We start from the raw sequence: 13,946 nt of genomic DNA on the forward strand, positions 1-13,946 counted from the left end.
CAGGCTTGGGAGAAATAGCTGAAGTTATTCACAGATTGACTTCCAGGAGAAACTGGAAGTCCAGCAAATACAAGTATTGGCAAAATATTTCAAGCTTCTGGAACATGCACCTCCTATGCCAGAGAAACTCAGAAAGCACAGGAGAGTCCTGAGTGAGAATTCCAGCTTTGCTTACTTACTCTTCATTAACTTGGGAAAGTAGCTTACCTTTTCTATGAGCCTCAGTTTCCTCATCTATAAAAATTGGAATACCATTTTGTAGGTTGCCTGTTCACTCTGATAGTAGTTTCCTTTGCTGTGCAGAAGCTCTTTAGTTTAATTAGATCCAATTTGTCAATTTTGGCTTTTGTTGCCATTGCTTTTGGTGTTTTAGACATGAAGTCCTTGCCCATGTCTATGTCCTGAATGGTAATGCCTAGGTTTTCTTCTAGGGTTTTTATGGCTTTAGGTCTAACGTTTAAGTCTTTAATCCATCTTGAATTGATTTTTGTATAAGGTGTAAGGAAGGGATCCAGTTTCAGCTTTCTCCATATGGCTAGCCAGTTTTCCCAGCACCATTTATTAAATAGGGAATCCTTTCCCCATTGCTTGTTTTTCTCAGGTTTGTCAAAGATCAGATAGTTGTAGATACGCGGCATTATTTCTGAGGCCTCTGTTCTGTTCCATTGGTCTATATCTCTGTTTTGGTACCAGTACCATGCTGTTTTGGTTACTGTAGCCTTGTAGTATAGTTTGAAGTCAGGTAGCGTGATGCCTCCAGCTTTGTTCTTTTGGCTTAGGATTGACTTGGTGATGCGGGCTCTTTTTTGGTGCCATATGAACTTTAAAGTAGTTTTTTCCAATTCTGTGAAGAAAGTCATTGGTAGCTTGATGGGGATGGCATTGAATCTGTAAATTACCTTGGGCAGTATGGCCATTTTCATGATATTGATTCTTCCTACCCATGAGCATGGAATGTTCTTCCATTTGTTTGTATCCTCTTTTATTTCCTTGAGCAGTGGTTTGTAGTTCTCCTTGAAGAGGTCCTTCACATCCCTTGTAAGTTGGATTCCTAGGTATTTTATTCTCTTTGAAGCAATTGTGAATGGGAGTTCACTCATGATTTGGCTCTCTATTTGTCTGTTATTGGTGTATAAGAATGCTTAAATGGGAGAAAATTTTCGCAACCTACTAATCTGACAAAGGGCTAATATCCAGAATCTACAATGAACTCAAACAAATTTACAAGAAAAAAACGAACAACCCCATCAAAAAGTGGGCAAAGGACATGAACAGATACTTCTCAAAAGAAGACATTTATGCAGCCAAAAAACACGTGAAAAAATGCTCACCATCACTGGCCATCAGAGAAATGCAAATCAAAACCACAATGAGATACCATCTCACACCAGTTAGAATGGCAATCATTAAAAAGTCAGGAAACAACAGGTGCCGGAGAGGATGTGGAGAAATAGGAACACTTTTACACTCTTGGTGGGACTGTAAACTAGTTCAACCATTGTGGAAGTCAGTGTGGCGATTCCTCAGGGATCTAAAACTAGAAATTCCATTTGACCCAGCCATCCCATTACTGGGTATATACCCAAAGGACTATAAATCATGCTGCTATAAAGACACATGCACACGTATGTTTATTGCAGCATTATTCACAATAGCAAAGACTTGGAACCAACCCAAATGTCCAACAATGATAGACTGGATTAAGAAAATGTGGCACATATACACCATGGAATACTATGCAGCCATAAAAAATGATGAGTTCATGTCCTTTGTAGGGACATGGATGAAATTGGAAATCATCATTCTCAGTAAACTATCGCCAAGAACAAAAAACCAAACACCGCATATTCTCACTCATAGGTGGGAATTGAACAATGAGAACACATGGACACAGGAAGGGGAACATCACACTTCGGGGACTGTTGTGGGGTGGGGGGAGGGGGGACGGATAGCACTGGGAGATATACCTAATACTAGATGACGAGTTAGTGGGTGCAGCACACCAGCATGGCACATGTATACATATATAACTAACTTGCACATTGCGCACTTGTACCATAAAACCTAAAGTATAATAATAATAAAAAAAAATTGGAATACCTACTTCCTAAGGCTGAATTAGATGACTATTTAAAGTGTTTAAAATAGTGCCCAGGATGTTCAATAGTGACAGCTATTTAAATTGAAAGAAAAGAGAAAATAGTTAAGGCTCATTCACTGATTACACACCAAGTGAAAAATAATTCCCATTTATTGAGCCAATTTATCTAATTTTTTATTCTTTTTCTGCCCAACAAATATTTCTTACTGACTTTATGCCAATCATACTGCTAGATAGATACTAAGGATACATTAATGAATAGAACATACATAATTTCTATTTTGACACACTTTAAAACTTAGCTAAATGCTTTACCGATTGCTAGAGTTGATTTCAAGCAGTGCAAGGATTGGGCTTACTTGGAGGAATGGTACTAACAAACTGACCTTGAATGCACCCTCACAGCAAATCCTCAGGGAAATGCCACGCTGTTAAGAGAAACTTGCACCTAGCAGACAGACACACCCTTATCAGAGTTCCATAACAGTCAGGAAGGGCCAGAAGGCTATAAAACACTTTATGAGAATATCAAAAGGAGCATCTCAAAAAAGCTGATGGGTTTTTTTCACCCAGCATGTAGGTTTTTTTTGAAAAATTAGTAGTGGTATACATCTCTAGATTCTGGAAGGCTAGAGAAGCTCTGTCCCCTCCACCTTTCATTTGCCTAACTGGGAATGCTGCTGTGCCTCCTATTCTGTGTAGCTCTCCATGTATTGTAAATTCTGTGACTTGCCTACATTTTTGAAACTATATTCTTTGCTTGGTTCTGCTGGCATCTTTCAATCAAGTACTGTCACTACTATGACAATAGTACCTCTCCTTAAAACAACTCTAAGATCTGGTATTATTATCAGTATTTTACATGTGAGATTTAAATAACTTGACAAGGTCATTGAGCTAGTACATGGCAAAGCCAAGATTTAACTTCACATCTCTCTGATTCCACAGCTCATCCTCTTAACCTCTGTCTCAAGTGGACAAACCTCAGGTGACTGTGCTTTAGAAATATCAAAATCTGGCTGTTCAGAGAAGTAGCTTTAAAAGCCACAAGTAGAGAATAAGAACAGCAGATAGAACTGGAAGATGATGATGTGACCAAATCTAATGCAGTCTTGGCCTATGGGTCCTTTAGAAATTACGTGAGAGACTAAAATCCAATAAAAAATGGTGTCCAGTTTGTGTGGTTATCAATCAAACCTACTGATACTTAATTTCATGACATTTTATAGATTAAAGACTTCACGAATCAGAGTCCCATCTCTTCATAGCTGCAGCTGTAACTCCTTTATCAGATCAGGAATATAATAACTACAGCTAAAAAAGCAACAATTGCAATTTGTAGATTATATAGAAACCCTTGCTAAGTCCAGATAATCTTTTCCCACTTAAGAACCTTTACTCTGATAATGGAGTGTATGAGTGTGTATGTATATGCAGGTGTGGGTGTGAGTGTGCATGTGTAACTGGGCTGTGTGCAAATGCTTTGGTGCTCACGTGGATGGAGAAAGATTTTAAACTAGTCTTTTCTGGTCTTCCATGGGTTGGAAAGTATGCACTCTTTAGGGTATCTATGAAGCTCAGAGTGACTGTCTTCTTTGCTCCCCATCTAGAACAGGGGACCCTGACAGCCATGTTTATATTAATGAAATATGACCCCATTCCCACTCCAGTTACCCATGCCTTTTCCCATATGGCTTTGCAATTCTTCCCACTAAAAATCAAGTGTATTTTTTCTTCCTATTGATGTTGAAGTCAGCTGTGAAACTTGCCAATGGAATGTTGTCAGAGGATACAACTTGAGCAAAGGCTTTAAATGTGCACGTAAATTTGGGCTTGTCCTCTTGAGTTACTAGTCTTTGTCTATGAGAAGAATATACCCCAGGTAGTACATTTTTCTATGTGGGTGTCCAAGGAGGTTGATAGACCCAAGGAACAGACCTGAACACAATCTGTAGTTCAGAGTCAAGCTCATCCAAAATGAGCCCACAAACAAGTGAGCAAGAAATAAATGATTATGATTGTATATCGCTGAATTCTGGGATGGGTTATTATACAGAATTATTATAGCATTATATGACAGATATACTTCTCCTTGAAACTTAACATTTAAGCTGAGAGACAGAGACTATCTATTGGGAACTGGGGCATGTGAATGGCAGAGCTAGCTATGAAAGAATGTTGATTTCTTTTTCTCTTTTTCTGACTTACCTTTTTGCTTAATCTTTTTGTTTTTGCTTCTTTTTTCATCGAGGTAAAGTTCGCACAGCATAGAAATAACCATTTTAAAACTAGCATCCCAGTGGTATTTAGTACATTCACAGTTTTACAACCACCACTTTAATTCCAAAATCTTTTCATCAGCCCCAAATAAAACTGGGTGACAATTAAGAATTTACTCCCAATTTCTCCCTCCTCCCTATCCCCTAGAAGCACCCATCTGCTTTTTGTTTTTATAGATTTACCTATTGCTATGGACTGGAGTGTGACCCTCCTCAAATTCATATGTTGAAACCCTAGCCTCTCATGTGACTAAATTGGAGAGAAGGCCTTTAAGGAGACAATTAAGGTTAAATGAAGTCATAAATGTAAAGCCCTGATCCAGTAGAGTTGGTGCCCTTATAAGAAGATAAAGAGACACTAGAGCTCTCCCTGCCGTATAAGGACAGAGAAAAAAAGGTGGATTTCTAGAAAACAGGAAGAGAACATGCACCAGAACCTCAACCGTGCTGAACCTGATCTTGGACTTCCAGCTTTCAGACTGTGGAAATAAATTTCTGTTGTTTTATGTACCCAGTATATGGTATTTTGTTGTGACAACCTGTTTTATCAATCTGTTCATTGGTTGATGGACTTTTGGGTTGTTTCCACCTTTTGGTTATTATAAATATTGCTCTATAAACATTTGAATACAAGTATTTGTTTAAGTACCTATTTTCAATTTTAGGGTATATTCCTAGGAATGGAATTTCTGGGTCATATGGTAATTCTTAGAACGCTGAACTTTTGTTGCTCAGATCCTCAAAGCTGTTTCCTGGTTTCCACACAGGAATTCTTGCTTGGATGCCACAAAATAGCTTCAGAATACTTTTAATAAATCCCTTTTGTTACTCTGCAATAGATGTGTCTTACTTAAGCTAGGTTAATGCCTGTTACTTGCAACCAGAGGACCTAGGCTAACAGATAATAAAATTTCTAATTTTTAGTCATAATATAAGAAAAATGGGCTGAAAACTCCTCTTTCAAAGTTTTTCAGGGGGTAATCAAACCCTGTTGATAGTAATCAAATCAGTTGACTATCTTGATAAGATTCTGAAATAAGACTTTACTGTGAGATTTGCTTACATTACCACTCACCTTTGGGACAAAGCAGCATAGGACCTTGCATTTAGAGCATATTCCAATTCGAAACGACTTCTTAAAGCTGCCACATGACTCCGGCCAGGTCCTCCCCGGCTCACCAGGCAATCAGAAGAAGAAGAAGGTGAGAGAGACCCACTGCTGTTACTTGATGCAGGAGACATCAGCTGAGTGGAGGAGCGGCAATTTCAATTGTTTAATACTTCCAACAGGTGTGAAGACAACATAAAATATGGATTGAACTTTCTATTCCAAGGTTTCCCATATTTTAGTTTCTACTCACTCAGCTTGCTCCCGGCTTTTCCTTTCGGGAAAAAATCTAGTGGCAACATCTGGCTAGCTTAATTTACTTTTTTGACCCAGTTCTGTGCTGACAGCTGGCCTCTTAAATTTATGCTCATCTTTCTAAAAACACAGTAGGCCCAATTCAGATTCATAAAATATATTTAGAAGGTTATTATTCAATGATCAAAAGATTCTTCACGTTCTTCACTATGGCAATAAGATTTATGGCAGAGTTCCTTTAGATCATAGCTAAAATTATTCCCTTTACATGAAATTATTCCCTTCATGTAAAATGAATTTACACACTTTTCCAAGAATACATCAATTTTATAAGATGAAAAATGCTTTAATGTGTGGCAAGTCTTTTCCCATATTGAAGAGGCCACTCCCTTTACCACGTGATAGTTTTTCATATGTTTAAAAACACCTTTTGGACTTGGCTGGGTGCGGTGGCTCACGCCTGTAATCCCAGCACCTTGGGAGACTGAGGTGAGCGGATCATGAGGTCAAGAGATCGAGACCATCCTGGTCAACATGGTGAAACCCTGTCTCTAATAAAAATACAAAAATTAGCTGGGAGTGGTGGCGCGCGCCTGTAGTCTCAGCTACTGGGGAGGCTGAGGCAGGAGAATTGCTTGAACCTGGGAGGCAGAGGTTGCAGTGAGCTGAGATTGCACCACTGCACTCCAGCCGGGAGACAGAGTGAGACTCTCTCTCAAAAACAAACAAACAAACAAACAAACAAAAACCTGTTGGACTCACCCTAATTATCTCTTTTCTGTGATAAGCATCATTAGTTCCTGCAAATGGTTTTCATGTTACGTGATTTTCAGCTTATTCACCACTCAAATCTCTCTCTTCTAAAATGTGTATCCTAGTTTTAATTATTCCTTTAAAAGGCTCAGGGACACAACTGGGTACCACATGGCCATTTCAGAACAAGAATAATCATATCTTTTATTTTGCAGCAAGACAGTCACTTTATATTCTAAATCCCAATGAGCTTATTATCCACTAGCATTCATGATGCTCCTAAGCCAGGTCTCCACCATTTGATACTGTTATTATTTTTTCTTTGGCTGTGCTGCAGGACATTATATTTATATCTATTCCTGTTAAAACTATTCTTGTTAGACATGTCCTGTTACTTCATCCTCCAAGATCTAGAGTCCTGCTTTCAAATACTTTCTGTCCCTCTTAACTTAATTATATCTGCACATGGGATGAGTAGCTCCCTCTTGGCCTTGATCTAAACCATTGACTGAAAAGTTGAAGAACAGAGAGGATAAAGTCTTATGAAACTGCACAAGTCAAGCCTCTTTAGGCTGACTCTGGTCCATTAATTAATGCAACTCAGTCCAGCAAACTCTCTTAGCACATAGCCCATTCATCTTCTCCCTTGGGGAGAGAGTATAAATAAGAGGCTTGATCAATATATTACAATAAGACAAGCTAGTTTAGTAGATCCTATCATGTTTGTAGATCCTATCATGGTGGATTCCTTTTTTCTGGAATCCACCTCCAGATATATCTATCCCATTAGGCTGGAAGCAAACTCGCTCAAACCCTAAGTTTCAAAATGAGAGGATATTTTAAATTCAAGTCTTGACGGTGTCTCTTAATACCCAAGGCTTCTGGCAGATGCTTTTGTCCACAGGGGCTGCTGAAGCCCCACCAAATATATGACTACTTCTCCCCACTTTCTGTAAGTCCCAGTACTGAATAAGAGAAGGGAAAGAGGATCTTAGGTCTAAACACTGAAGCTTCTTTTTACACAAAAGTTTTCTTTAGAAATTCCAGCAAAGAGTCATGAGACAGAGCCACTCACTGCAGGCTGTAACTGCAAATCCTTTTCCAATAGACTAGGTCCAATGATTCTTAGCTGAGTTTTTTTTTTTTAAGAAAAAAATCCTACTTTTCTTGATGGTTCCACTTTGAGATTTAGTGGTGCAATCTCAGATTGATTCTTTTTCTCTCTATTGTTGCCCCTTCCCTGCATATGCAGATGCATATGTGATCCTCTATGTGTGATGTATGTCTTCCTCCACCAGTAGCACTTATTTGCATTTGAGAATATATTATTTTTGAATTAGTGTGCATGTTTTAGCTCCCTCGATTATTTTGAAATGCTATCTCTTGACCAGATGTGTAGAAAATTAAGGCAATTATAGAGAAACTTAAAGTAAACAGCTTTAATAAGGCAAGAAAATCCCATTAGCGTGATTACCAACATATATCACATTAAGCAACATATATGTGGTGTGAAAGCAATGCCTTCCAATTAATTTATGAACATATTTTATTGATAATTTTTTTTACTCATTGAATGTAAATGAACAAGGGCTTACATATCTCTGTATGCAGAAATTTTTGCATAAAAATTGATTAAATAATTACCTTCTAACGTATTTGTTATACTTTCCAATTTTTACTTATCAATTTTTTAAGCTGAGCATGACTGTGTCCATTTGCCTGCCCTATTATTATAGCCTGCCCTAGTATATTCGAAGGTCTCGAATTCACTCTGACTTTGCCTTTGTCCCTGTAGATACAGCTAATTCTGCTCCACCATAGGAATTTAATGAATAGGGTAAATATGGATGGAGTTATGGGTCCTCATAGTAACTTTTGGTAAGTACCAGCTCATCTACATTCCCTGACAGCCTTGGATATGCAGGGCTTTTTTATGGACATATTTCAGAAGCTAAAATTTTTACCTCAATGTTGCAGAGACACTCTTCTAACTTCATGACAACTTCAGAAAACTCGGGTCTTCCCTGTAAATAGAAAAAAGAACTTTTTTTCCCCTTAAGAATAAAAGGAAGGAGACTCTCTTTGGATTTTAAAATTGGGTATTAGCATTTGTAAAGAATGAGATTAACAATAAAGTATATTTTTATTTAAAATACACTTTTATTGAAGTGTTAATTGAATGTTCATTTGCTGTTCATGGAGGGATGTTGAGTCTCCCTCTGATAAGAGTTTTAAGTCAGAATTTGCAACTACATTCAGATAATGAAATAGTGGAAAAGGTTTAATTAGCTTTGCATGTTTTTAAATGGCAGGTTTCCTCTTCAAAATGAAAGAATAATAGTGAATACTAAAAACTATTAACTATCTCAGTGCCTTGTAATATACTGCACACTGTGTATAAAAAGAACTGCTAAGGCTAGATTTATAATGAACTTCACTTTTGAAAAGGTCATCTCAGATTCAAAACTAAGATGATGATAGAAACCTCAGAACTATGCCTTACTTTAGGGTTTAAGATAAGCTTTTTACTTTCAGACAGTGCCATTAAAGATACTGCCCATTATGAACCTCTGTGTCAGATGAATTTGGTTAAAAAAATGTTTATTCCAAATATATTTCAAGCTTTGTTCCAGTTGCAAGGGATACAAAAATGATTATTGGAAAAATTCTTGGAATTTTAGAAAATGTTGGCCTCTTCTGAGAAAATTGTTTGTCTTCTTTTGTCAGATCCTAAAACCATACACCCTATCATTTCTCCCTTTATGAAACTTTCACTGCCAGGAGGTGGAGAGCCCAATTTAACATTCAGGTTCAGTAACCAACTAATTTAGATTCTTAGTAGAACAGTTTCTCCCTTACTATCTAGCCCACCCCTGAGAACATTGCTTCCCTTATAAGCTGTTTCCTCTCACATACTCCTTGTATCTCTAGGTTGGTGGGGGCAGTGGGAGCAGTGCGAGCAGTGGAGTGAGCAAAACCCTGTGTCTTCCTTGTTGTCACTGCTACTTCCAAATGGTTTCTCCTCTAAACACCACCAGCTTGACAGGCTATACCACCAGAGTCTAGCCACACCCCCTCATTCTTTGTGGATTTTAAAAACTGGCTTACTTCATACTCTCTAACACTACTCTTTGTACTTTTATTATCCATGCAAATGATCATTAAAATAGCCTGACCTCTGGGTTCCTTTGCCTACTCTTCTCCAATGAGCTTGTCCTCCAAACTCCTTTAGTTACTCAGCCCCTTAGTTATACCCTAGACCCTGTCACGACCAATGCCTTCACCCCTCCATGCTCTTTAACCCCTCAATCTTTATCAGACAACTCTCTGAGCTGTCCCTTTCTCTCTAGCTCACTTCTTCTAGAAACCTGACTCCAACAAGCTTTGATCACACTGGTACTTGGAAGCCATTTTACCACTTAAAACAAAACAAAACAAAACAAGAGCTTTTTATTATTAGCATTTCCAAATATGTCCTAAAGTAGATGCTCTTCTCTTTACCTACCTACCCATCTGCCCATCTTTTTCCCTACTTGTTTTTTTGCTCATTTCATCATCTTTTCGCTGTCACTCACTTTCCCTTTACCTATCTTACATTTCGTTTACATTTATCATTAGATTCACTTCCAACTATCACTCCCTTCCACACATCCTCAACTCCCTTGCTTCATCTTGCATTTGGTACAGTACTGAAAGAATCCTAACCTTTATTGAATCCATTCTGCCTGGTCTCACTTCAAAATCTTGACCCTCTAATCGCCCATGGACCGTCAGTACTGCTCAGAGAGCCTATTACATATTTCTAGCCCATTCACTCTCTCACACTTCAGATGGCTATTTTGTACCTTCTCCTCTCTCCTAAACCTCTAGCTCCCACTACTAGATTGACCTACTCACCTATGACCTACATAATTTGCCCTCACTTTTGTTTCTGTGGATGAACTTTGCCTGATTCTGAGGCCAACTCCTTCACTTGTGTGCTCCAGCAATGATTCTCTCATCTATTTTTTTTTGCATCGTTCATGTTCCTTCTTTATTGTTTAATCTCCACCAGCGTACAGACATACTATACATTCTTCTATCTTAAAAACAAACAGCAAAATAAAACCCTTAACGTCTCTCCTTCAAGCTACTGTTCCATTGCTGTTTACCTTTACAGCAAAATTGTTCTAGAGTTATCTAAATTTGTGGTCTCTAATTCCCCTTCTCCCATTTGCAATCCATCCTAATCAAGCTTTCTCCTACAACACTGCTGAAACTGCCCTTGTCAAGGTTACAAAGATCTCATTGCTAAATTCAGTGGTTACATCTCAGTGGTCATCTCACTTGGCATAGCGTTAAATATAAGCAACAATTCCTTTGTCCCTGAAACATGTTTTTCAACTGGCTTTGAGGACACCATTTTCTTATTTTATTTTTTTCTGCGCTCATTGGCTTCTTCTTAGTCTCCTCTTTTGGTTTCATCTCTCCCCCTTATCTTTAAGCTTTTTACTGCCCCAAGACTCAGTCTTTGAGTCTCTTTATCCTTTAAAATTAATTTGTTGAGGAGTTAATTCAGCCTTATGCCTTTAAAAAACAACTCCTAGATTATTATCTCTAGCCCAGTACTTTCTCCTGAACTCTAAACTCACACATGCAATTAATTATATTCATAGCCTTTCCCATTTCAGTAAATGGAAACTCCATCCTTCTGCTTGCAGAGGCAAAAACACACACACACAGACACACACACACACAAGTGATGATGTTTGACTACTCTCTTTATCATACTTGCCTCTAATATACCAGCAAATTATATTGATACTACCATTCAGAATCTGAATGATCAAGTAGCTTATATTAGATCAACCCTCCTACAGAAAACAACAAGAAACTCTGGACAAAATGTAAATGACAGCTACCTGAAGGCACTGGAAAGTTAATAAAAGCAAGTAGATCCTGGAGGGGAGCGAGTCACTTAGAAGAAAAGAACTAGTATATTTCCTACCTCTCTCTCTCTCTCTCTTTATAGCATTTAGCCTGAGGGTAGACCACTTCTGCATTTTAGGAACCAATTAAAATTCTGATGGTTTACTTGTTTGAAGGACCAGAGGACAAAATTCAGGGCAACTGGAGTGTATTAGTTATTGTTTTATAACAAATTACCATAAACCTAGTGATTTAAAACAATGTTCACTTATTATCTCAGTTTCCATCGGTCAGGAGTCCAGTATAGATTAGCCGGGTCCTTTGCTCAGAGTTTCACTAGGCTGAAATCAAGGAGTCAGCAGGCACTGTGATTCTCATCTGAGGCTCAAGCCCTCTTTTAAGCGCACTGGTTGTTGGCAGTACTGATTTCTTTGTGGTTGTGTGACACATGTCTGTTTTCTTGCCATCTGTTGCCCAGAAATGACTCTCAAATTCTAGAGGATGCCTACAGCTGCTTGCCAAATAGGCAGCACAACATGGCTGTTTGCTTCTTTCCTAACCGGCAAGGGCAGATGCCTGACTTCCTACTCTGTGACCAGCTGTAAAACTTATTCTGCTTTTGAAGGGCTCACCCAGTTAGGTCAGACCCACTTGGGATAATCTTCCTTTAGTCATATGATGAAACATAATCATGGGAGTAACATCTCATCATATTCACAGGTTCTGCCCACACTGAAGGAGAGGGTATTCTACATGACATGTACACCGGGGACAGGAATCTTGCAGGCCGTCTTAGAATCCTGCTTATCACAAATAGGCAGTAGAGAATGAGAGGAGATCCTGGAAAAAGCCCTGGAGTCTGTGTGTAAATTCTACCTAAATCTCTGGTTGGCCCCTGAACCACACATGCATGAGGCCGACTAACCAGCCAGGTAGGACTAAAATAAATGAACTGAGATTAGATCTGCTGCCCCATGCAGGGCATTGTTCTTACTGTTTTCTCAGACTGGAATTACCCAGTGCTTATTCTCTGCCCATGGAAATTCACTGCACTCTGCAAGGCCCAACTCAAGAGCTACATCGTTCTTAAAGCATCCAAGTTATTCCACAAAATAATTGTTCACTTGCATTTAGATTTACTTCATTTCTCCTTGTGTTATAGATAGGTATTTACATGTCTATCACTAGCTAGAAAGTTCTTTGATGCAATGGTTTATTTACTCTTAGACACCTAGCACATTCCATCAGACAGGTTAAATGAGCTCAAATTTGTTAAATTAAATTGCATCATTATGATAAAAAATCATCTGGAATATGCTTACCTCTCATCCTTGTCTACACCACATCATCCCTTGCTTGTATTACTACAATTGCCTCCTATTTTTGCTACTTACGTTCTTTGCTTATCTGAAAGTAGTTCCCAACTCAGTAGTTAAAATGATCATTTAAAAATATACATCAGACCAAGTAATGCCACTCACTATAGCCTCCAATTACTTCCCATGTTATTTGGGTTAAAACCCTATGTCTTTGCATTCATCTCTAAGGTATACAACAACCTGCTCCTATGATTCTGTGCCCTACTCTTCCTCTTACACACTCCTCTCTGGTCATCACACCAACCTCCTCATGCCCTTGAGAACTTTGCATTGGGTCCTCTCCACCATGACACACTAATGCCTTCACCTTCTCCAGCTTATTGTTCAAATGTTGTTTTATCACAGAGATTTTCCTTGTTCGCCGTATTTAGAGCCCTCGAGTCAATGTGATCTTCTCCTTTTCTTGTTTTATTTATTCTATAGCACTTATCACCATATGACTTAATACATATTTTATATTATTTGTTTATTGTTTATATCCTTTTATAGAAGGTACACTTCACAAGGGCAGGTGCTTGTCAGCCCCTGCTCTATGCCCAGTACTGTGAGCAGTGCCTAGCATGCAGAAGGTGATCCACAAATGATTGTTGAACAAATGATAGAATTAATCATTTTATGTTTTTTTCAACATTTTATTTTGTTCTCACACTATCTTATTATATAGGTAGAGGGTTTTATTATAATTTGCTCCTTGTTTTTTTTTTTAAATCAACCAGGGAAGATATTATAAATGAATTGTCTTTTTTGAACATAAAATTCAAATGATGTGAAATATTTCACTGGGAGGTTGAAAAAGCTTTGAAATAAAGGTAAAATTTAACATTTACTAAACACTTAGAGTACCTATTTAACTCTTATAACATTCTGTACTGTAGGCATTTATCATTTCTATTTTACACATGAAAAAGCAAAAAATAAAAAGAAATTTTTTTTCTAAGATAATATAGTCAGTAAAAACAGAGCTGAATTCAAAGCTAAGTAGAGCTTGTGAGCTTAATCTTGACTTCATACTCACTCCCTAGGTGTGGCATTTAAATCTATAAGGAGTAAGAATTTAGTTGTAATCATGTAAGACTCAGTGCCTGAGATTAGCTTTGCATACTAGAAGAAACACTGGATTGAAAGTTAAAAGACTTGGTTAAATACCTATCCGCTATGTGATT

At 38.0% G+C, this 13,946-nt stretch overlaps 2 protein-coding genes across 2 annotated transcripts in view; one reads left to right on the forward strand and one right to left on the reverse strand.

The window, feature by feature from the left end:
* TNNI3K (TNNI3 interacting kinase) overlaps positions 1–13,946 on the reverse strand; it is a 342,552-nt gene that overhangs the window by 46,689 nt on the left and 281,917 nt on the right. Inside the window, exons 24-25 of the mRNA XM_054482207.2 lie at positions 8,461–8,520; positions 5,456–5,625 (exon numbers count right to left, since the gene is read on the reverse strand). Of these exons, the coding sequence (XP_054338182.1) occupies positions 5,456–5,625; positions 8,461–8,520 (230 nt within the window). The remainder of the gene's footprint in view (positions 1–5,455; positions 5,626–8,460; positions 8,521–13,946) is intronic.
* LRRC53 (leucine rich repeat containing 53) overlaps positions 1–13,946 on the forward strand; it is a 44,663-nt gene that overhangs the window by 16,335 nt on the left and 14,382 nt on the right. The gene's annotated exons all lie outside the window — the stretch shown is intronic.

This window comes from Pongo pygmaeus, chromosome 1, assembly GCF_028885625.2.
Source record: "Pongo pygmaeus isolate AG05252 chromosome 1, NHGRI_mPonPyg2-v2.0_pri, whole genome shotgun sequence".
NCBI lineage: Eukaryota > Metazoa > Chordata > Mammalia > Primates > Hominidae > Pongo > Pongo pygmaeus.